Raw genomic sequence first — 24,143 nt, 5'->3', positions numbered from 1 at the left:
TGGATCCAAGCCTCGTGGTGCCACTTGACAGCCACTCCTTTCACTCTCCCAACAACCCAACATGACCTGTGAAATCACTGTTTGAGCCAGGGAAAGAAAGAAAGAAGCAGGAGCGAGTCCCAAGATGAAAACGCTTGGAAATGGTCCCAGAGCATAATGAACTGACTCACACCTGCTTCTCCCTGGAAGTCATCTAATGAAATTATTAGACCATCAGTTTACCACCATAATGGCCAAGAGTGCTCTCCAGTGGGATAAACCATGAAAACAAAGCCAGAGTTCCCCTTGTAATGTGCCTTACACTTTTTTTTTTTTTTTTTTTTGAGATGCAGTCTCACTCTATTGCCTAGGCTGGAGAGCAGTGGCATGATCTCAACTCACTGCAACCTCTGCCTCCTGGGCTCAAGCTATTCTCCTGCCTCAGACTCCTGAGTAGCTGGGATTACAGGTGTCCACTACCATGCCTGACTAACTTTTCTGGAGTTTTTTTGTATTTTTAGTAGAGATGGGGTTTCACCATGTTGGCCAGGCTGGTCTCAAACTGGTGACCTTAGGTGATCTGCCTGCCTCGGCCTCCCAAAGTGCTGGGATTACAGGTGTGAGCCACCATGCCCGGCCATTAAACACCTTTTTTTTGAGACAGAGTCTCACTCTGTCACCCAGGCTGGAGTGCAGTGGCACAATCTCGGCTCACTGCAGCCTCCACCTCCCATGCTCAAGCAATTCTCCTACCTCAGCCTCCCAAGTAGCTGGGACTACAAGCTTGTGCCACCACGCCCAGCTAATTTTTTGTATTTTTAGTAGAAACGGGGTTTCACCATGTTAGCCAGGATGGTCTCGATCTCCTGACCTCAATATGTACCCACCTTGGCCTCCCAAAGTGCTGAGATTACAGAAATAGCCACCGTGCCCAGCCAACACCTTCTTAATGGGCCTTTACTTGTTCACTTACGACTCTCTTTAAAGTTTGAACACAAATTGGCAGGAAGCTTTTAGAAATCGTTTGCCCTAATCTGAAAGGCAGTCATGGCTTGGAGAAAAAGAATCTCAGCTCATCAAAGCCAGCCCAGGCTTCCGAGGCCTAATCAGACAGGCTCCTGATCATCTTTGCTGTGTTCACCGCCTGTCTGCTGGATGGCCAGAACCTTCTCATGTTTTGTGCACACATGGTGCTCAGGCACAGTGAGAAGAGCAAGAAAAGAAGGAAGAAGCTGGTGGGCAGACGTCGTGGAGTCACTGGGCTCGCGCCAGCCAGTGCCAATGCAGATCCCCCCACTGCCCCTACGGAGCCCAGCAAAAGGAACTGCCCTCGACACAATCCTCCTAATGCCCATCCAATGATGTCACTGCTCAGGGCGCCCTTAGAATGTGGTCCACGCCCAGTACTGCGATCCTGCCTCCTCTCCCACTCTCTTCCCCCTGGTACTAGTCAGGGTTCCCTAGAGGGACAGAACTAAGAGGATAGATAGATATAAAGGGGGGTGTATTAAGTATTCACTTACACAATCACAAGGTCCTACAATAGGCTGTCTGCAAGCTAAGAAGCAAGGAGAGCCAGTCTGAGTCTCAAAATTGAAGAACTTGGAGGGTGATGTTTGAGGGCAGGAAGCATCCAGGAGGGGAGAAAGATGTCCGCTGGGAGGCTAGGCCCGTCTCTCCTTTTCACATTTTTCTGCCTGGCAGCTGATTAGATTGTGCCCACCAGATTAAGGGTGGGTCTGCCTTCCCCAGCCCACGGACTCAAATATTAATCTCCTCTGGCAACACCCTCACAGACACACCCAGTATCAATACTTTGCATCCTTTGATCCAATCAAGTTGACACATTCAGTGTTAACCATCACACCCCCATATTCTCCAAATAGCCTTTCTTGTTCCCGTAGTTTGGTTCAGTCCCATCTCAGGACCTCTGGCTGGCTGATCATGCTACCATCTTCATGTGGCATTGTCAGGCCTCCCAGGCTACGGCTTCAGTGTCACCTAAGAGAGCCCCCCCCCCAACTGCTGTCCCGTCAGACCTCCTCCTGTTTCCCGTTGGCCATCTGTCCACTCCATGAGGCACACCCTCTATCGTGCAAAGAGCTCAACTACCTGGTGATCACTGGGCCCAGGGACGAGCACAGATACATCTGTCGGATACATGAGTTAGTACCTGGTCCCCTGGCTCTGCAGAACACCCAAGAGAAGTCACTTGATAGGGACACAGAGCTGTCACTGAACTGAAAACCACTGAGGGTACAGGCTGAGGTCCAGTGGCCGTGAGCAGCTGCCGATGGGCAGTGTTCTCTGAGGACCAGGAAATCGCCTGCCTGCTTGCCTGCCCGTCTGAGTGGGCACTGGGCTTTTGGGATTCAACTTGAACTAGAATAGAAACTACATTCTGGCTTGCTCACAGCTCTGTTCTTTGGGGATTTGGGGGGTTTTTTTGAGGCAGGTCTTGCTCTGTCACCCAGGCTGGAGTGCAGTGGTGCAGTCACAGCTCACTGTAGCCTCACCTCCCAGACTCGTGATCCTCCTGTCTCAGCCTCCTGAGTGGTTGGAACCACAGGTGCACGCCACCACACCCAGCTAATCTTTTAAAAAGTTTTTGTAGTCAGGGTCTCACCATGTCGCCCAGGCTGGTCCCAAACTCCTGAATTCAAGCTGTCCTCCTGCCCTGGCCTCCCAAAGCACTGAGATTATAGGTGTGAGCCACCGTGCCTGGCTCTTTCGGGTTTTGACAGGGTGCAGTCTCATATTCACACACATATGTTCACACACATATACACATACATTCACATACACACATAAGGCCGAAGTGTTGTAGAAACCGACACGTTTGTCGCACAGACCTCACAGTCTACCCTTCAAAACACAGAGATGCGAGCACAAGCAGCATCGCCTCTGCACACAGGCACATACATGCTCCACCCCAGTCGATTCCCCAGCTGCTGGGTGGCAGGACCCAGCAGGGTAGCCCCCACCCAGCTCAAGCAAAGCAGCAGCTGCCCCGGAGAGATGGAGCAAGGCACCGAGGCAGCCAGATTCCTTCATTCCTGTGGGAGGGGCTGCGACTGTGTCACCATTCCCCACCCTTCCTGCTGCTCATAGAGCATTCTCCACCTGCCACCCGAGTTCAGGGAGGGCACTTGTCACCCTGATAGGAAGCACATCTCCCTGCCTCCTATACAGCTGAGTGCAGTCAGGTGACAAGGATGTGGCCAAGGGAGTAAGGGTTGATGTTAGGTCACCTCCTCTATGACTGCAGCGAGTCAGCATCTTCCAAGTGGACAAGACCCGGCCACCACGGGAGGCAGCAACCATGCAGAAGCACAGGTCCTTGAGTGACCTTGCAAAGCAAAGCCACCGACCCGCCCAGGCCCACCCATTCACCTCAGGGCAGTGCCAGGAGGGAAAACACATTCCTGCTTGAGCCAGACTTGGGGGAACTTGTGAGAGCAGCCCAGCCTGAACCTAGTGACAGACCATCCCCCGTAAGTCCACAGGTGACATTCCCGCTGAAGGCCTGAGCCCATCACGGGATAGAATGAGGCTGGGTCCTCAAGGTAAGTTTTGTTCCCAAGAGCGTTCTCCTGGCATTTGCAGACTCGAGGGAAGGGGCTCTTCTGTTCACCTTCAGCCATGGTGGCAGGGGTGTTGTGATTCCAGGGAAATGCCTTTTCTAAGGCGTGTGGGTTTCAGGCCATCTGCTTGGGAAGCAGATAAGTGAGCCAACCTGGGCCCTATCCTCAAGGGCTCAGATGCCACCATGGGGACAGCTGGGCGGTTGCCTGCAGCTGGAGTTGATTGGTGCAGCTCCAGCGTCCCTGAGGAGATTCTGCCCAGGCGAGAAGGTGGGGCTTGGCAGCCAGAGTGTGAGGAGAACTCAAGCCTAGAGAAGGTTCCTAGAGGTGGGCAGGAAGGGCCTGGAGGAGGACCAGCTGCTCAGAGGCCTGCTGGCCGTGGGAGACAGCAGAATCCTGGCAGCCCCAGCCAGGCTGTGTGGCAGATCCTGATGGCTTCAGAAGCTGCTGATGGGACAGGCCTGGTGGGGAGCTGGAAGAAGAGGAGGCGCAGTGCAGCCCACGGCCATCTCAGAGACGAAAAGGCAGCTGGCCGGCAGGTGGTGGCTTTTTTAGAGTGATGCTCGGGCCAAGGAACGTCAAAAGCAGGCTCAGCACCACGTGCACTCAGCTGGCTGTTGTTCCAGACCATCTGCCTCTCATTAATAAAGTTGTCCGGCAGGGCTTATTAATAAGGACGCGTGGGCTTATTCAGCCTGGGCCGTCTTGCTGCAACTAAAGGGCAGGCTGATTAAGCTGTGATGACTCCTCAGGCGCTGTCAACATGAAGGGAATCTCCAAGCACCCAGTGAGAGGAAAGGACCTTGGAGGCCCCAGGCCTGACCTGAACCCCAAGGCCCACAGGCCACTTGCAGGGAAGTACAATCCCAGCCCAAGCGTCATCAACCAGGGTTCCCTGCTGGCTGCTCAGTTCTTCCAGCTCAGGGCTCACCTTCCCAACAATCACCATCGACTTCTTCCTCGGCCATCAGGACCAAGACTCTTTGCAAAGTGGGGTCAGCAGAATAGCAGCCCTCTGAAGATACTCACATCCCATTCCCTGGAACCTGTGAACGTGTTAGCTTACACGGTGCTATGATTTGGATGTGGCTTGTTTCGCCAAAACTCATGTTGCCATTTGATACCCGATGTGGCAGTGTTGGGTGGGGTCAGATACCTCCCGAATACATTAATGCCCTATGTAGGGGGTGAGTTCTCACTGTCACTTGCGCCTCCTGGGAATGGATTTGTTCCTGAGGGCACGGTTGAAGGGTCTGGTTTCCTCTCTCACCACGCGATCTCTGCATGCACCTGCTCCCCCTCCATGTTCTGCTGTGAGTGGAAGCAGCATGAGGCCCTCACCAGACGTAGCTCCCCAGTCTTGGACTTTTCAGCCACCAGAATCATGAACCAAATAAACTCCTTAATAAATTATTAATTTATACATCACCCAGCTTCAGGTATTCTGTTAGAGCAAAATAAAATGGACTAAGACTTGGTGAGGGGGAGTGAGGGCTGTAGATGGAATTAAGGTTGCTAATCAGCACACATCAAAACGGGGGAATTCCTGACTTATTCAAGTGGCCTGCTGCAATCACAGGGGGTTCTTACATGTGGACGAGGTGGGTGGGAGTGGCAGCGTCCGAGCGCTGCAGTGGAAGAGGGTGTGACCGGCCACTGCTGAAGACAACACGGCACCAAACACAGTGGCCTCTAGAAGCAGAAGACAAGGAAACGGATTCTTCCCTGCAAATTCCTGAAGGAACACGGCCCTGCTGTCACCCTGATGTCAGCCCAGTGAGACCCACAGCAGATTTCTGACCTCCAGGACTATAATAAATTGGGGCTGTTAAGCCACTACCTTTGTGGAAATGTGTTACAGCAGCTGTCGGACGCTCATAAAGAGGGAACAGGTCCTGTTTGAAATACGCAGACCCCAGATGCGCCTGCAGTGAGGGCGGCTGTGTATCCCCATGCTGGCTGGTGAGGCCTAGTAGATGCTGCTGGGTTTCCAGAAAAGCCATCATTTTGTGGATAAAAAGGAACACACTCCAGAGATGCAGCTTTCTGCCTTCCCCCAGCCCCCTGGTCACTCCCCACTTCTTCCTTCCTGGAGCACTGATGAAAGACTAGAGGTGGGGCAGCCACCCCAGACCAAGACGATGATTGCCACATCCTGAGGACAGCAGAGTGCAGGAGCCAGGAGCCGGGAGCCAGGACCGCTGCACTGGAGAGGCACTGCCTGGCCCCAGAAGAGTGGACTGCCTCCAACGTCCTATGACTGGAGAGCCATCAAAGCTGCTGGGCCATGCCTGGATTCTGTGGCATGCAGCCAGACACAACCCAAGTGACACGCAGCTCTTGCGATGACAAGAAAGGAGCTGACATCCAGAGCCTGGCTGGCTCTGGGTGCTGGGGGATCTCAGGGTGGAGGGGGCCCAGGGTGCTGGCTTCACACTGAACAGTGTTCCTTGGCCAGTCACAAGGGACTGTGGCTAAGTACCAGGGCCATGGGAAGAGCCCCTGGCAATTCAAACCACAAAATTGCAGGGCACAGCTGCAGTCTCCCCCTTCCGAGAAAACACAAGCACACTGCGCGTGCGTCGTAGGTGCTTGCGCACGCACACACATGTATGTTTATTGCATAAAATTCATCATTGCACTTTCCTCTATATTTTGTATAATCCAGAAGGAGTCCAGAAATTGTGCTGTTTTAAAAAAATACCAAAATGAACATCAGATTACAGATACATGTTCATATACTGAACTGAATGGTACATCCCAACTGCCTGGCTATGGAAACCCGTGACTTGACTTGGGAGTCCTGATGCCATGATCCCGCCAGGAACCCCCTAGACTGGCAGGTGGAGGCAGCACAGTGATGCGGCTCCTTCTGAGGAGGACCCTCACTGGCCGCGTGGCCTAGGCTCACAGCTAGAAAGCTCACCCACGAGGGGCACGAGTGGACACCCGCTGCTTCGCACGCCTGATTAACAGTAGAAACACGTAAAGCCATTCAAATCTGTGCAATAAAGAGATCCTGTATGAAATCCACTCGTTCCTTGGAGGGAAGCTGGCCCCGAGGCGTGCTCTGGTTTAACAGGGACATTCGGTCCTCCAGGGACCACATTCCATCCATGACACAGACAGCACGTGAGCAGCCAGCCTGCCGGTCCTAACAGCCAGCTGTGAAAAGCTATGTCAAGTCACTGGGTTTCTCTTGTAACAGCTAAAGCTCAAAGGCATGATGGGCCCTGAGGGAAAACAAGAGAGTCTGAGCTAGCAATGGAAGAAAGGGATTTGCACCTTCACAGAGCCAAGTGGGACGAAGGGAGGAGGCGACTGAAGACAGGGAGTAAATGCTCAGGAGTGTGTGTCCTCAGCACCAGCCAGCCACACTGACCCCGCTCCCCTGTGTGTGCCAAGACACTCTCACCGCAGTGCTACACGCGCGGCCCAGACACGCCCTCCTGGTCTCTGGAGGCCAGGATCTTGCTTCCCGTGTGTGGAAGATCCAGGAACCCACCAGATTTAACGACAAACAGAGAAACGATCCTTCCCCAAGCCTGCAGAACACGCGGTGCGAACATCTTTTACAACAGCTGTAGGTTTCCGTGTCATTTCTTGAACACACGAAAGTTACAGTGCACACGGGGGCGGCCGAGCGACATGCCAGCCAGTCCGACTCAGAAGCCCTGCAGCTCAGGGATGTGCCAGTACAGATCCAGGGCCTCGGGGTTCCAGAAGGCACTTCGTTGCTCCACAGCTTTTCCCGCGATCATCTGTTTGACAGCAACCTCCACTTTCTTGCCATTGAGTGTATACTGCGAGGGAAAGGTAGAAAAAACAAGAAATGCCATTTAAAACCGAAGCGGGCAAACGAGTGGCCGTGGGGTTATCCAGGCCCAGAGGCCTCGCCTCCACCTGGAGCTCTGAGAGTGAATGAGTCTCAGCTCCAAGGTGCCCCTCTCCTCGGCAGGTCTGCAAACATGCCCCAAAGGACAGGAGCTGACAACTGTCCCCTCTGGGTTTGGGGAATGAAACCTGTTCTGAACGGCAACTTCAAGGCCTGGTGCTGAAACCCCACTCTCGCACTCTGCAAAGCCCTCCACGCGGCCCCTGGCATGACTACTGAGGAAGCAAGGCTCCTTCCAAGATGCCCCGAGGTCACCATGAGCACATTCACTTCTCTAACCCTGCACGCTCCACTGTGACCCCTGGGTCCCGCCACAGGTCACATCCAGGCTGGCCTCCAGGCGGCCCTCCAGATGCCCCACTGACCCCAGCAGTGCAGATTCCAGATGGGAATACAGAAAAAGAGTGTCTCTTAGGGGTCAGGGACTGCCTGGTCAGGGCAAAAATGCAGACACAGATCATTCCTAACTCCCAGCGGGCACCCCAAGCAAGAAAGTTTTCAGGAAGATGTGGCTTCTGCCACCACACCCCAGGGGGTGCCGGGGGAATTCCTGAGCCTCAGCTGGTCTCCTCAAACAAAAGTGGGGGTGCCGGCACCCAGGCTGTGACTGTGCATCGGGTTGAATGAGTCAGCGCACACACAGCTTCAGAAACGCCCAGCTACGCTTTATGATTTTACTTTTATTTATACTTTTATTTTACTTCTCTCTGTATCTTATCACGTTATTCTATGATAAAGACTAGCTACTGCCATTACTTCCCGAGTGGCCCAGCTTCTTAGAACTAGGGGCAAAAGCATCCCCAAGCCCCCATGAACTCCTCCTCGGAGCCAGCCATCTGCCTGGGGTGCTGCTTTACTTTTTCTCACAGTCAGACCATTTGCAAACATTCAGGGCTCCCTCTAAGTAAGATTCATGGCCCATGTGTAACCAGGCTTGTCTGGGTTCATGGCACCTTGAATCCAGACAAGGCTGTGGCGGCGTTCGTGTGTGTTGGACTAGGAAACTTCACGAGCAACAGAGCCCGGTAAGCCTCCTCGCCCGAGCTCGCCATCACTGGCGCTTTTTTTTTTTTTAACCTGAGATGTAATTAAAATTCATTCATTTGAAAAATTCAGTCGACACATGAACTAATTAAGGATCTAAGTGCAGGCTTCCGAGGGCCTGCCTGTCACTTCATGCAGTGTCGCCAGCCCTCCCGCCATCAGACGAAAGCGTCTCGCCTGCTCTGTGCCCCACTGCGCTTCACGCAGGGGTCCACGTGCAGCTCATGGGAGCTAATAATGCCACCTTCCACCTGCCGGTAAAATACAGAGGCATCCGCTTAAAAGAAATCCTGCTACCATTTCCTCTGGGGAGAGGGGAAAGGTAGAGGAAAGGAAAAAGAAAGAGAAAGGAAGAAGCCCCCACCCTCCATACCCCTCCACTCCTGCACCGGGCCTCCCCAGATAGACAGGAATCCAGCAGCCTCCTGTCAGGAGGGGCCAGACATCCCAGTCATGCCCCAAGCAAAGGCCCGCTGGACTTGAACGGCCATGGCTGCCTGGGGGCTGCAGGCAGGAAGCCCTCAAATACCAGGAGTCCATTCCACTTGGCCATGACCCTCCAGGGTCCCCAGGTCTTTATTCCAGGTGAGCAGAAGGTGGAGCTGACTATGGACACCGCTTCCTTGGGCAGGACCCCTCATCTCTCTGGGTTTCCTCATCTGTAAGATGGGCGTGAGGAAGACAAGCTTGTCCCGCCTCACCAGGGTCAGACAACCAGCTCCCTACCCCCATTCACTCACTGCTGTTTGCCAGGCAGTCAGCCGGGCTCCAAGGAGGAGGTGAACCCACAAGGTTCCTGTCCTCAATGAGCCTCCACTTCAGACAGAAAGATGTGGAATACACAAGAACTCAGCCACAGTCCATGGCAAACACTGAAAGCTACAGATGGAGGCCAGGACACTGTTGAAGCAGGAAATGCAGGAGAGCCTCTGACACTCGAGCAGAGAGCAACTAAGGTCAGGTGTGTGGAAGGGCTTTGCGCAGTGTGCAGACCCACTCCAATGAAGGCTGAGAGTGAGCAGAGGCATCACAGAAACAGAGGCACGGAGGCTGCGTTCTGGGCAGCCCATGGCCCACAGCACCCACCAGGCAGGCTCTGCTGTCAACCCACCTTAGAGATGAGGAAACTGAGGCTTGGATGCTAAGTGAGTTGCCCAAAGTCATACCTCAGGGGCAGAGGGGGAGCCAGGGCTAAGTGATAGAGCCCGTGTCCAAAGACCCTCAGAGGACCTGCTGTGAAGGTTGGCGGGAAGGCCCACGCCAGCCAGAGACCCTGTGTGTAAAGACCCTCAGAGGACCCGCCATGAAGGCTGGTGGTGGGAAGGCCCACGCCAGCCAGAGACCCTGTGTGTAAAGACCCTCAGAGGACCCACCGTGAAGGCTGGTGGTGGGAAGGCCCACACCGGCCAGAGCCCCCCAGTCCCCAGGGTCTGCTTGCCCCATTGGTGCCACATCATCACCAATGAGCTGTGGCAGGCAGGTGGCAGGTGGGTAAGGCGTTCCTCTCCTCATGTCACAGGCTGAAGATGGGACGAGTCTTACTCAATTCGAGGAGTGGGGCTGGCTCCGGACCCAGATCTCTCCTGAGCACTCGCCAGGGCCACCCCAAAATGTCAAAATTGGCACTGGCTTCCCAGGGAACAGAAGCAGAAGTGTCTCTCCACAGAAACAGAGACGGGCCGTCGGCTACTCCCACTCAGATGAGCCCCAGGCTCAGGCTATTCTGAGGGTGGTGGGGGGAGGGTAGCCCATTCCCCGAAGGCACCATGTGAAGGGTCAGACCTGCAACATGCTCTCCTGCCTCAGCAAGGCCCGGGACTTTGCAGATGGGACCTCAGTTGTCTTCTTCTGACCCTGAAGTGGGTCCCATTCCTGAATGGGTAGTTCCCACACCGTGTCACCTCCCTCTGGAGGCTGGGCCCCTCTCTAGCTCAGAACAAAAGAGCTAAATCCTCTCCTAAGCCTGCCGTGAGGGTCCGAAAAAACAAGGCCGCTCAAAAATCTGGAGGAACCCTTCCAATGGCTTCCGGAATGGACCTGGGAGACCCTATCTGGGGAGAAAAAGAGCCCAGAGCCCAGCTGGGCGCCCTGGCAGCAAGGCCACAAAAGCCAGGATAACCCTGGAAAGAAATGAGATTCGTTTTCTCCCTTCCTAATAAACCGCTCCACTGCTCCGGTGATCAGATGTGTTTGGTAATAACCATTTTGGCAGCAAAAGTCCCAAGTTCTTTTTCAATAAAATAAAGCCACGGGACAAATTCAAATTCCACTTCCCTAAAATGTTCCAGATGAGACCGCGCTGATTCACCGAAGGAAAACCTGAGGAACTACCTTCTTGGAGAGCACCAATGACCCCACAGAGAGCTATGGGGTCACCAGCCAAAGAAAAAAAAAAAGAGAAAGAGATTGATGGAAAGCCCCCAAGCTGCAGGGCTCTTCCTAAGCATAATCAGAACGCAAAGGAAATGTGTGGACACCTTAGAAAAGGAACCAACACCGCAGACGTGAACAGGCACCGGGAGGAGGAGCCGTGGTCCCGAGTGGGAACCAGTCCTCCAGCGATTGGCAGGGACTGCACGCGTGCCCCTGCTGCGAGTGCGCTCCCCAGCCTGCTCCTCAAAAGGCTGTTTTGAAAATGTTGAAAGAACTTTCCATAAGGCAAAGAGAATGATCTACAGGTTTCAAAGTCAATGGCATCACTTATTTCAACATTCTCCAGAAAGCAGCCTCTCCTGGTAAAAACCCGGTCTCTGGTCACACCTCACAGACTCAGCCCTGCTCCCAGCAACGTCGAAGTCAGCTTCCCAGGACCCCAGTGAGTGTCTGCTCCCATCTTCTCCTAGATAAACCACCAATCCACAGGCTTCAAATACAGCCTGCCACTGTGTTTAAATTGTATACGTTCACACACAAACGCACATACACATACACATGCACACACATACACACATGCATACACATGCACACACATACACACGCACATACATACACGCACGCACACATACATGCATGCACACGCATATACACATGCACACACATACACATGCACGCACACATACACACATGCATACACACACACACATGCATGCACACACATATACACACATGCACACACACACACACAGCACAGCTTCTGTCAGCCTGTGGAGGTGTCCATTTTGTAAGCAATGCAAATTAAAGCTGTGATCCGATCTCGGGGACGACCACACAGCCTTCCGAAAAAGAGTCAAGTCTTGTCATTTTGGCAGAACTTAAAATTAAAAGGCAAGACCAACGGCTCCCAGCAGCACTTTAAAAAGTTAAAATTGGCAGGGCTTGGTGGCTCATGCCTGTAATCCCAGCACTTTGGGAGGCCGACGCAGGTGGATTACTTGAGGTCAGGGGTTCGAAACCAGCCTGGCCAACATGGCAAAACCCCCATCTCTACTACGAATACAAAAATTAGGCATGGTAGTGGGTGCCTGCAGTCCCAGCTACTCAGGGCTGAGGCGAGGCAGGAGAATTGCTTGAACCTGGGAGGCACAGGTTGCAGTCAGCCAAGATTGAGCCATTGCACTCCAACCTGGATGACAGAGCAAGACTCAGTCTCAAAAAAAATACATACATACATAAATAAAGTTAAAATGAATGTCCTCATTAAAAATTTTGAGAACACACTAAAACCAGGGGTTAGAAGGGAGAAGTCGACTGGACCTGCAGGGCTGGGCCCGCCAACCCTCTGAACATGGGTATTTAGCAGACATTGCTTTAAATGCAGTCTTAGGAAGGGTAGGGAAAAGGATGGCAGGGAGAGGATGGCGTTGCCAAGCAACATGGACAAACGATATATAAAGCACCAGCAAGCTGCTCAGATGTGAGTGCCCCTCCATGTGTGGGCTCGTGGGGCGATGGCAGCGGTCTCTTTGCTGGCAGGAGACGGCCGTACCGGGATGCCCTTGGTTTCCAGGATGAGGCTGGGCACGTGCCGCGCAGACAAGCCCACGCGGATGGCGTCACGGATCCTCTTCACCAAGTCAGGCTGGAAGGTGTGCCCAGAGGCCATCTTCAGGAAGAGGATCACCCTCTCCTCCCCGTACCTGCTATACTGGGGGACACACAGGCTGTCCTCCACCTCCTCGAAGGATTCCACTGTGGAGACAGGAGAGGTACATGTTCACACAGGGGGCTCCTCAGCAACCTGGCAGAGCAAGAGGGGCATGCCGGGTCCCCCAGGCCTACCGGGGTGCCTGTGTTCTCCCAGCCCACCCAGGAGGAGCACCTTGGAGGGACATTTGCTGAGGGAGCCGTTTCACAAGTGGAAGAAAACTCATCACTGGGGAGACAGAGAGCACTTCACCTTTGGCAGGATGGGCGATGTTTTACCGGGGGGGGCAGGTATGGGCCTTACTCACTTAATGAGAAATTAACTCAAGATTTAAAAAAAGGGCTGGGTATGGTGGCTCATGCCTGTAATCCCACAACTCTGTGAGCTGAGGTGGGAGAACCACTTAAGTCTAGGAGATTGAAACCAGCCTGGACTACATAGGGAGACTCTGTCTCTACAGAAATTAAAAAGTAAGCCAGACATGGTAGCATATGCCTGTAGGCACAGCCACTCAGGAAGATGAGGCAGGAGGATCACTTGAGCCCAGGAGATCAAAGCTGCAGTGAGCTATGATTGTGCCACTGCTCCCCAGCCTGGGCAACAGGGTGAGACCCTGTCTCAAAAAAAAAGGAAGCAGGTGGCCAGGCACAGTGGCTAACACCAATAATCCTAGCACTTTGGGAGGCCGAAGTGGGTTGATTATTTGAGGTCAGGAGTTTAAGACCAGCCTGGCCAACATGGGAAAACCTCATCTCTATAAAAAATACAAAAATTAACATGGGAAAACCTCATCTCTATAAAAAGTACAAAAATTAGCAAAAATTAGCTCGCCTGTAGACTCAGCTACTCGGGAGGCTGAGGATCACTTGAGCCCAGGAGGTGGAGGTTGCAGTGAGCCGAGATTGCGCCCCTACACTCCAGCCTGAGTAAGAGAGTGAGACCCTGTCTCAAAAAAATAAATGCGTAAAAATAAAAAGGAAGCAGGGGTCTGTGGTGGGGAGGAACAGAGGCTGGAATCAGACCGTCGGGATTTCTCCATCCTGGCTACACAAATGACCTTGACACAAGTCTAGAGCTCTGACCTAAGCGCTAGTGTATGTGGCCATCTGAGCAACTCTGCAGCCTGGGCCAGGGGTCTGAAGGCCCCCAGGGGACCACACTGCACTCCATCCTCACACAGCTGTGAGACACATGGGCCTACACCATTTGTGCTTGGTGTCCTAACCCTGCTCCCTCTCTGCGTTTCTGGTTTCTTCACTCATAAAGAGGACCCACAACTTGACCGGGCATAGTGACTCGTGCCTGTAATCCCAGCACTTTGGGAGGCCAAGAAAGGTGGATCACTCGAGGCCAAGAGTTCAAGACCAGCCTGAACTCTTGGTGGTGAAACCCTGTCTCTATTAAAAATACAAAAATTAGCTGGGTTTGGTGGTGCATGTCTGTAATCCCAGCTACTGAGGAGGGTGAGGCACAAGTACAGCTTGAACCTGGGAGGCAGAGGTTGCAGTGAGCCAAGATCGCGCCAGTGCACTCGAGCCTGGGTGACAGAGTGAGCCTGGGTCTCAAAAAAAAAAAAGGAGTAGCACAAGTAACCAACGCAGCAGAGCTCACAGAGCTCACCGGGAGGATGAAATATAATGGGGAAGGGGACGAGCCAAGGGACCCTAAAGACCCCATCTGAGGTTTCAAGAGGATAGCAGTGTGGGCAAGGTATGTTCTGGAAGGGAGATCAGGCTCAGAAACGTCCACTGTCACACCAGAGACCAGGGGGCCACAGTCATGCCAAAGGTGGGGCCTTTGGAAATGGCTCCTGGGGCTCCAGTCAGGACCCTCCTCCTTCCGGGGTAATCAAGAACACAAGGGGAGAAGGTGCAGTACGTACCAATGTTATAGATTTCCGAGCTGCCGAAGCGAACCCCGTTGGGGTTGAGTGTGCCATCACTGGAAAGAGAGAAGAGGTCAGGACCACACCACAGCTCCGGAGTGAGGCAAGTCCCAGGGGTCCCTGGGGAGGGCAGTCAACCCCCTTCCACATGGCATCCGCAGCACCCATCACAGACCCTCCCCTCCCCAGCTCCTTGCTCCGCTACCCGGCTCTGTCTCCGTCTCAGGTTAAAGCTGGACATTGAGGGAGGCCCCTCTGCAAGGGACCATCTGTCACCTCACTCCCTTCCCACCTGCAGACATGACCCAGCCCAGGTGTGGACACTGCTATGCCTTTGCTGTGCGATTCCCAACCTGACACCCCCTACCTGAGAACCCCATCACAGGGCAGGGAAACTTGGATCACGCCCAGACCCAGCCCTCGGGAAGGAAGCTGACACGGGGATGCCCCACCCCAGAAAGGACACAGGAAGGGTCCAAGACAGGGGACAGTCAGCCATGTCACAGACAGAGCAGACAATGCTTCCTCGGAGGGGGCCTTCCGGCCCAGCGATGGCGTGTGCTCAGCACAGGGGTGGGGAAGCATGGCGAACCAGCCAGTGGGGGCTGTGTGGGTGGTGTGGACACCCTGATGCTGGAGTGGAGCGCGGTGCCCAGGAAGGGAGTCACTGACTCACAGAAAGCACCTTCCACCCACCCCCATGCCTCCCAAAGGTGGAGCTCCAGGGAAGAGAAGCCCACTCCACAGCCCTCACCTCCGGCCAAGCATGACGATGCCCCCGGTCTTGGGGTTGATTCTGCAGTAGTCGCCATGAGCCCAGACACCTGCAAGGACAGCAGAGACCCGGTCATGGGAGGAGAAGGGTCCATGACAAGCTGCCTCGACAGGCACTGGGCATGGGTCTGCAGACATCACTGGGGCCCAGAGGCAGGTCAGGTGTGGAGCTGGGGCATGAAGGGAGCCAGACTGTTCCTGCCCCAAGGAACATACCCTCTAGTGGGGGCTGCTGCCAGGGCAGCTGACACAGCTGGTGAGGAGGAATGCAGCTCCTCAGGTACCAGCAAAGACCTGGGAATTCGCAGAGGGCGGGACCAAGCTGGGCCAGGGCACTGGGGGTCTACAGGGGCATCTGGAGGCAACTCTGAGTGGAATGCAGGAAAGAACGAGCTCTTGGGAAGCAAGCGTGGCTAGGGGCTGCGGAGGCCACAGGGTGCACAGAGGTCGGGGCCAGGTCTTGGAATGGAATACACAAGGTCACGACCAGGAAGGAGGTTCCTCCACCAGTGCCACATGGACGGAGAGCTGATTAGCAGGTAAAACCCAGAGGACGAGGAGGGTGGGGGAAGAGCAAGGAGCCAGGGGTGATAGCAACACAGTGTCAGCAGGCCACATGAGTGGCCACACGTGCAGCCGTTCAGAGAAGGCCTGTGTGCTGGGGTGGCACCGTGAAGCTACCGACCAAGGGGCACAAATCCCAGCTTTGAACGCAGCATCTAAGGAGAAAGGCACCAAACAGTGACGAGAAGCAACGCATCCTAGAGTCACCTAGGGAGCAGGTAACCAGCCTCCTCCTCCCGGCTCCCACCCCCAGCCCTTCGTCAGCCACACTGAGGGGAACTGGCTGGCTGTAACCAAAGGCACATCTCTGCCGCTTTGCAATGCCAGAAGTCATCTGCCTCAGCAGCAGGCTGGCCTCCTGAAATAACGTCCCAAAGATTTCCTGCGATCCGGAAAGGGAAAACAAGGACTAAGCCAGCTTCCGTGTCTCCGCTGACGGGGGGCAGACTCAGAAAGCCTCTCTTCCCTTCCAAATCGAGACACTTCTCCGGCACTTCTCCACTCTGCGGCAAGCGCTAACCCAAACAGCTCATGACTCAGCAGCTACGTGGTCTAGTCACGTGTTCATGTGACACGTGAAGGAGACACTGCCACAGGCGACAACCAAGCCTTCCACAGGGACGAAGGCCAAGGGACTGTGTGCAGGGACTGTCCCTGGGAGGCAGTGGAAGAGAATGAAATGCCCTAAGCTACTTATTCTGATGCAAAAAACAGAATTGCAGCCCTTAGGGTCTTTTCTTCCACCTCCCCAAGCTAGAGAATGAAACCAAATCTTTCTCACTGGACTTTTCAAAGATTCACATCCACGAATAAGGGGAAAAAAAAAAAAAAAAAACCACTCCTAGGCTTGCAATTGTCGAGCCCGGGTTGTGCAGGAGCACATGTGTATGGCTACTCAGCAAACTGGGTCTATGAATGGCAGCCGTGGGAGAGGAGAGCCGCAAGCCTGTCCTGCTGGCCTGGGAATCCTGCCTCATTCTGGAACTTCCACGCCAGCAACAGTCTTGTTTCCCTGGAGTCGGATCTCCCTTGAATTGGATGGGAGATTTCTGGGTTTTCTGGACCATTTGCCATACTGTGTCCTAATTACTGAGACCCCAGAAATGCAGAGGAAAAGGAAGATGTAAAGCCACCCCGAATAAATTTTCTTTTGTAGAAATGTCCCCTGACACACTCTGATCCCTTGCAAAGCCAAGCTGAGAGGAGGAATCCACAAGTGGCTGCTACCAGGTCACCACAGAGGAAGAGGCTTGACAGCAAAACAAAGCCGCAGAAGCAATGTCTTCCCTTCCACAGCAGACGGAACAGATTTAGGTCATTCTCATTCTTCAAGGCATCCACTTCAGCTCTGAGTCTCCTGGGAGCTGAGGCGAAAGTGGAAATAGAGTGGGAACAGGTGACTGCCAATAGCAGACCAGGCCTGTTTGGAAGGTGTCATCTGCAATGACCTAAATCTTAAGGCTGCTTTTACATTCTTTTAAAATATTAAGTTTTTAAAAATAATAAAAAAGCAGCCAGGTGCAGTGCCTCACACCTGTAATACCAACACTTTGGGAGGCCGAGGTGGGTGGGTCACAAGGTCAGGAGTTCGAGACCAGCCTGGCTGATGTGGTGAAACCCCATCTCTACTAAAAATACAAAAATCAGCCGGGTGTTGTGGTGCATGCCTGTAATCCCAGCCACTCAGGAGGATGAGGCAGGAGAATTGCTTGAACCCAGAAGGCAGAGGCTGCAGTGAGCCAAGATTATGCCACTGCACTCCAGCCTGGGCAACAGAGCGAGACTCCATCTCAAAAAAAATAAAAACACAAAGCCATAAAGAAAACGAAAATGGGCTCATAATCTCACCACTCGTATAAGCCCTTATTCACACTCGTATTCATTTATTCACACAATCACATGTATGTACTTGCTTTTTAAAATTTACACAAGGCCGGGTGCGATGGCTCACGCTAGTAATCCCAGCACTTGAGGAGGCCGAGGCAGGAAAATTGCTTGAGCTCAAGAGTTCAAGACCAGCCCGGGCAACATAGAGACCTCATCTCTACAAAAAATACAAAAATTACCCAGGCATGATAGCACACACCTGTAGTCCCAGCTACTTGGGACGATGAGATGGGAGGTTCCTCTGAGCCTGGAGACCAAGGCTGCAGGAAGCCGAGATCACACCACTGTGCTCCAGCCTGGCGACAGACGGAGACCTGTCTCTAAAAAAAAATACTTAAAAAATAAAATGTCCACAAAAAGGGATGCTACGTCCTCTGTTCTTGAACCCTCTAACTCCCTGGATATCTTTATGCCAACACACGGCCTGTTTACATTTTCACCTGACATCACTTTTTAAGGTGACGATGCCCATAAACCCACTCCCCGTCGTGGAAAAGAAGGCTTGCTGTTGTGGCTTGGTTTTGCCATCAGCCATTTCTATAGAGCCCCAGGATCTCTGTGTTGGTGCTTGAGCTAAGGTCTAAGACTAGCCTGTGTTCACCAGGTCCATGATAAACAGCTTCAGGTCTTATTACCTGATCTGCCTTTGTCTTTCCATATTTATTCATCTCTCTCATCTACACCCAGGAAGTATCAGAGGAAGCTACCTATAAAACTGACTTCATGATAGGATTATTCAAAGAAAAACAAAAGCCTACCCTAAAGGTAAGAGGACTACAAAAATAAAGTAATGATTTCAGCTCTGAGTTTCCTGGCAGCCAAGGCAAAAATGGAAATATAACATGTCACAAGGAATTTGTTTTCTCCAAGAAGGAATTTAGCAGTTTCAAAAAGAGATTATTCTGAAATTAATCCTGAAAGACATCTACACATGAACCCTTGCACATGTGACCAAAAAAAAAGCGACAGAAAAGAGAGTTTTCAAAGAGCGATGTTACAGAAGATGAAGCGCTGTCATTTCTTGGATGGATCCTCAAACTGAGAGTCTAATCCTTTTGGCCTCTCCTCCCAAGGCAGCAGCCCTCAGCCTCCTCTTCACGGTCATCTGAAGAGTGTTTCCCTACATCCACTCTTGCTTTTCTGCATTCTGAGCACAACTGCTCATGGCAGGAGCCAAGGTGGGGCACAGGTGCGGCAGGTGTGCAGTGGAGGCTGAGCCGCCCCGGGGGGATGCCCCGCACTGCTGCAGGAAGGTGCTATTCCAGGCACAATGGCTCTGATGGTGACATGCAAACACGCAAGGCAGGAAGGATCCCTGGCAAATCCTACCACTTGCCGCTTTCTGATTCTCCATACGTGGTCTATACCAACCCAGATTACCTTTCGAGAGACTGCAGAAAGCAAGGGCTGAGTATAAATAACTCTGGAACAGAAGGCCTGCTCAATGATGAATTATATAGCAGCAATAACTCGAGACTGCTTATGAAATAAGATTAGAGGGAGGCAGGAATCTGAGCTTTAAATAAAATACTTCCCTGCTCCGGGGCAAGGCACCACTCAAAAGACGACACTCAAGGGTGTCAGTCTATGTGAGAGTGACGTGTCGGGTTATAAATCCTTCTACCGCAAAAGTGCTCTTCCTCCAGCGTCTCTGTGAGGACTGGATGATGGTGAAAGACACGAAGGAAGAGACCCAAGCCAGATGCCACTTCCACATGCCACTCCTCTTGAACAGGCAGGCATCACCCTGTTTCAGCGAGTGGTCCCTACACTCTCCACCCTCCCACATGCAAACCAGAGGCTCATGCCAGCTCCCAGCAGCTGGGGCCAGGGCCAAGAGGCTCTGGGCAGAGGTAGCTGAGATTCAACTAAACCCAGATTATGGTTGCACACAATAGCTTCAAGCTGAAGACAACAAGATATTGATCAAAAACTGATCGTCGCCCCATTGGCAGAATAAGCTATAAGCAGCTTCTCCAAGCCCTGGTGGGGGAAGAAAGAGGGGAGGGGAGGGGCGGGATGGGAGGGAGGAGGATACAGAATTAGACACAGAAGGCCCAGCCAAGGCAAAGGCTGGGCAGCTCCGCCTGCATCTCTCCAACCAACCTGGGAATTTGGAGAAGTACGCCTTCCTGTACTTGCTGCCGTTCTCATCATTCCAGAAGTGTGTGGGCTGGCAAGGGATCGGCTTAGTACACACCAGCTCGCCGCTTTCTCCCCAGACCGCCTTTCCTGGGACGGGCAGAATTAAAAATAAGCCCAACACACACCACAGCCACACACCCTGGCTGCCTCTCCCTTTCTTAAGCTATTACTTATTATGCAATATTCCAGACATATACAAAGGTACAGAGATGGTCACGCCCACACAGCTGTCACGGCAGCCTAATAATGTGTTCCCCCCAGCCGAAGTCCCTTCCCTGTGTGCTCCCCAAAATCAGCATCCTGGAGGTAGTGATTTGTTATTCCCGTGTGTGAATATTTCTGCTCCATCTGCACGCATCTCTGAACAGCACATGTCACTCGGCATGCCTCTGAACTACACGGTCATTCTGTGTGCTGCGTCTTCCTTTGCCCACTCAGCATGACATCTGGGTGGCTCGTTTGGGCTACGACGTGTCAGTCCAGTTCATTCAATTTACCGACTGGTCATTCTCCATATGTGATCACAATTTCTTCCTCCCAAGTTCCCTTCTTTCCATTGTTCCCGATTTTGTTTTCCATTAGAAATCATGGGGCTTGCACGTATCACAAGTAAGTCTTCCAAGAGTGGAGTTCCTAGATCACGGGGCATGTATGCACCTTTGGCTTCACTGGCTACTCCTGTGTTGCTCTGCAGAGCAGCTGTGCCGAGCCCTGCTCACCCCTAGCACAGCTGGATTTCTAGCTGCCAGGCACAGCACAGCAGGAGACTATCCCTTCAATGCCCAGACTCTCAGTAGCTCAGAGCTGGCTGCTGCCTGTATATCCAGCACCAGGATTCAGATTCAGGGCAACGACCACCCACCTGCCCACCGTTCCTGAGCACAGAGCCCCCTCGTCTGGCCTCTAACTTGACCCTGACTTCTCAGGGGCTGGGGAGCAGGAGCCTGGTGGGTGTTAAACCAAGCTGGGGGAAAAGGATGTCACACTGCAAGTGACAGGGGCCTCCTCTCCAAGGGCTGTTCTGGAGAGCTATCACCAAGCCAAGTTACACAGCCAAGCGCTCCCCAGCTCCCAACTCATGCCTAATCACAGAAAGAAACAGTCGGTGAAGCCATCACCTTCCTCGTTCCACGCTTCCACGGCCATGCCCAGGTTCCGGGCCTGAATCTCCCCTTTATACACAGGAATAGAAACGTTCTGGCCCATGAAGCAGGAGATGATGTCGGTGCCCCCTGCAAGCAATGGCAAAGGGAGATTCAAAATTCAGAAGCCCAAGACAAGTTGCTTTTAAATTAGTGAGCAACAAAGAGAAAGTGCCCAGAGGACAAGTACCTACGACCCTCCCAGACAAACACTGCCAGTCCCAGGCCGGTGGGGCTTTTCAGGGGAGTATGGAAACTGGACGAACCCCCAACATCTGGTGATTCAGGTTTTGGCCAAGCCTTCCTGCTAAAGGATGCACTAAGTAAATGACCTCCTGTGGCCACGCTGAAATTCAAGACTCAGGATGGCAGAAAATGGAAGCTCTGCCTGTGCCACGTGCCCAGCAGACACAGCGAGGTGGACCCCTCACATGGGAAGGCTTGCAGGCCACAGTTTGCATGCACTTCATGGTCAGAAAAACAGAAACATTCCCAGCTGCAAAGACCATGGAGTGTGATATCTCACAAGAGACTGTGCAACACGGAAAACACTCCTCTTTCTGGAATGAGCTGGAAATGGAGTCAGGCTCCACGGGCCACCATGCAGGGGAGCAGCGTGAATGCCCCAGCCCAGGCCTCTTTCTGACCTGATAGCAGCCACTCTCTGACCCAAAAGCCTGTGCGGGAAGAGAAACGGCAGCAGGGTAAACCTGCGGGAGAGCACAGACCCTCACACTACACATACCACACACACGTGCGTGTACACACACATGCACATACCACACATGCACACACACCACACGCATGCCCGCACACTTACATGCACAGACACATGCGTACACACCACACATATATGCATGCACACACATGCACACACACACGAGCACAGCAACGGCAGAACACACAGAGGACAGGGTCATTCCACTCCTGCAGGTGAGAAAGCAAGGACAGTGGATTGTGGGTAACAAGGAGTACCCCTACCTAACCCCTGGGCCTGGTGTCTGAATTCTTTTTTTGGGGGGGTAAAACAGGGTCTCATTCTGTTGCCCAAGCTGGAGTGCAGTGGTATGATCTCAGCTCACTGCAGCCTTGACCTCCTGGGCTCAAGTGATCCTCCCACCTCAGCCTCCCAAGTAGCTGAGATTACAGGCACACACCATGCCTAGCAATTTCTTTTTTTGTTTTTTTGGTTTTTTTTCTGAGATGGAGTCTCACTCTGTTGGCCAGGCTGGAGTGCAGTGACGCAATATTGGCTCACAGCAACCTCTACCTCCCCATTTCAAGCAATTCCTGCCTCAGCCTCCCAAGTAACTGGGATTACAGGTATATGCTACCACACCCAGATAATTTTTGTGTTTTTTTGGCAGAAATGGGGTTTTACCATGTTGGCCTGGCTGATCTTGAATTCCTGACCTCAAGTGATCCGCCTGCCTCAGCCTCCCAACGTGCTGGAATTATAGGTATCAGCTACCATGCCCAGCCACAGCTAATTTTTTAATTTCTTGTAGAAACAGGGTTTCATTATGTTGCTCAGGCTAGTCTCGAACTCCTGGGTTCCAGCAATCCTCCCACCTTGGCCTCTCAAAGTGCTGGGACTACAGGCGTGAGCTACCATGCCTGGCCCACAGCTAATTTTTTAATTTTTTGTAGAAACAGGGTTTCATTATGTTGCTTAGGCTAGTCTCAAACTAATCTCCAACTCCTGGGTTCAAGCAACCCTCCCATCTTGGCCTCCCCAGTGCTGGGATTACAGTCATGAGCCACTGCGCCTGGCCCATGCCACTCTTCATACTCACTCATACACCTGAAAAAAATATTTTCATTAAGCAAAGGTTTTTCCTAATCAGGCTCCTCATGTACGAATTGGAAACGTAGGGTGTTCAAGAGCCATATGAAATGACTCAATGGCTCTAAAACCCAGAAGGGTTGACATTGGCTTCAACTCCAAGATGATTTTATTTCTTCTTTCAGGCAGAGAATAAAATGTGGTGTCTTCTCTGCCATTTTATGTCACTAACTGACATGTCCCATGAAAATGAGTGAGTCACGGTCGTTTCTGCCACCATCAAGGTCTGAGCAAGGTTCCTGACCTCCTTCCCACTGTTCACCCTGCTGGTGGGAATGGCTCACACCCTCCACCTCAGGCTGAGGAACCAACTGTGGGGAGAAAGGGTGGCGGTTGGCCTCAGGCTTCGGGCAAATGCCACCTCTTAAAGAGGTGCTTTGAGAGTACATTCTTAAATCACAAGCAGAAAAATCAGAACTACATACGTGTAAAAAGAAAATAAATGTGACCCAGACCAAGCACAGTGGCTCATGCCTGTAATCCCAGCACTCTGCGAGGCCAAGGTGGAAGAATCACTGAGCTCAGGAGTTCAAGAACAGCCTGGGCAACATGGTGAAACCCGATCTCTACAAAAAATTTAAGAACATAGCTGAGCATGGTGGCGAGCATCTGTGGTCCTCAATACTCAGGAGGCCGAGCTGTGATCGTGCCACTGTGCACTCCAGCCTGGGCAATGCAACGAACTCTAGCTGAGAAAAAAAAAGGGACCCAAAGATTCCTATGGGCAGCAATGGAATCAACTCTAAGTCACATTAAGGGGAAGTGAGGTATGTACCCTAAACTACATCTGTGTAAAAAGGGGATGCTCTCGCCCCATTTACACACACTCACAAACACACACTCAAGCACACACGCTCACCTACACATAGAACATCTCTGAAGGAGACAACATCAGATTCCTTGGGGAAGGGGGACAGCAGCAATGAGGATACTTTTGTGGACTGAATTTTTTACCACAAGTGAACCATTTTTCAAAGTTTCTTAACAACTTTATGTTAAGAAAAAAGTTATGAGAAAAAAGCACTTGGAGGCCAGGCATGGTGGCTCACACCTGTAATCCCAGCACTTCAGGAGGCAAATCAAGGTGGGTGGATCACCTGAGGTCAGGAGTTTGCCATCAGCCTGGCCCACTCAGCGAAACCCCATCTCTACTAAAAATACAGAAAAATTAGCTGGGCATGGTGGTACATGCCTGGAATCCCAGCTACTTGGGAGACTAAGCACAAGAATTGCTTGAACCCAGGAGGCGGAGGTTGCAGTGAGCTGAACTGCACCCACTGCACTCCAGCCTGGGCGACAGAGCAAGACTCCATC

General features: G+C 52.6%; 1 protein-coding gene across 4 annotated transcripts in view; it reads right to left on the bottom strand.

The window, feature by feature from the left end:
• Positions 1–6,141: 6,141 nt before the first annotated feature.
• AACS (acetoacetyl-CoA synthetase) overlaps positions 6,142–24,143 on the bottom strand; it is an 80,249-nt gene continuing 62,247 nt past the window's right edge. For 2 of the 4 annotated variants that reach the window (XM_078337719.1, XM_035258157.3), the window contains 6 exons: positions 20,960–21,073; positions 19,803–19,928; positions 15,226–15,295; positions 14,469–14,527; positions 12,428–12,630; positions 6,142–7,366 (listed from right to left, as the gene is read on the bottom strand). In XM_078337719.1, coding sequence (XP_078193845.1) covers positions 7,229–7,366; positions 12,428–12,630; positions 14,469–14,527; positions 15,226–15,295; positions 19,803–19,928; positions 20,960–21,073 — 710 coding nt within the window. In that variant the 3' untranslated portion in view covers positions 6,142–7,228. The remainder of the gene's footprint in view (positions 7,367–12,427; positions 12,631–14,468; positions 14,528–15,225; positions 15,296–19,802; positions 19,929–20,959; positions 21,074–24,143) is intronic. The other 2 variants (XM_035258160.3, XM_054239101.2) reach the window with 1 other exon arrangement.

This window comes from Callithrix jacchus, chromosome 9 (assembly GCF_049354715.1).
Source record: "Callithrix jacchus isolate 240 chromosome 9, calJac240_pri, whole genome shotgun sequence".
NCBI classification, from domain to species: Eukaryota; Metazoa; Chordata; class Mammalia; order Primates; family Cebidae; genus Callithrix; species Callithrix jacchus.
This window is presented reverse-complemented; position numbering and strand designations above follow the sequence as displayed.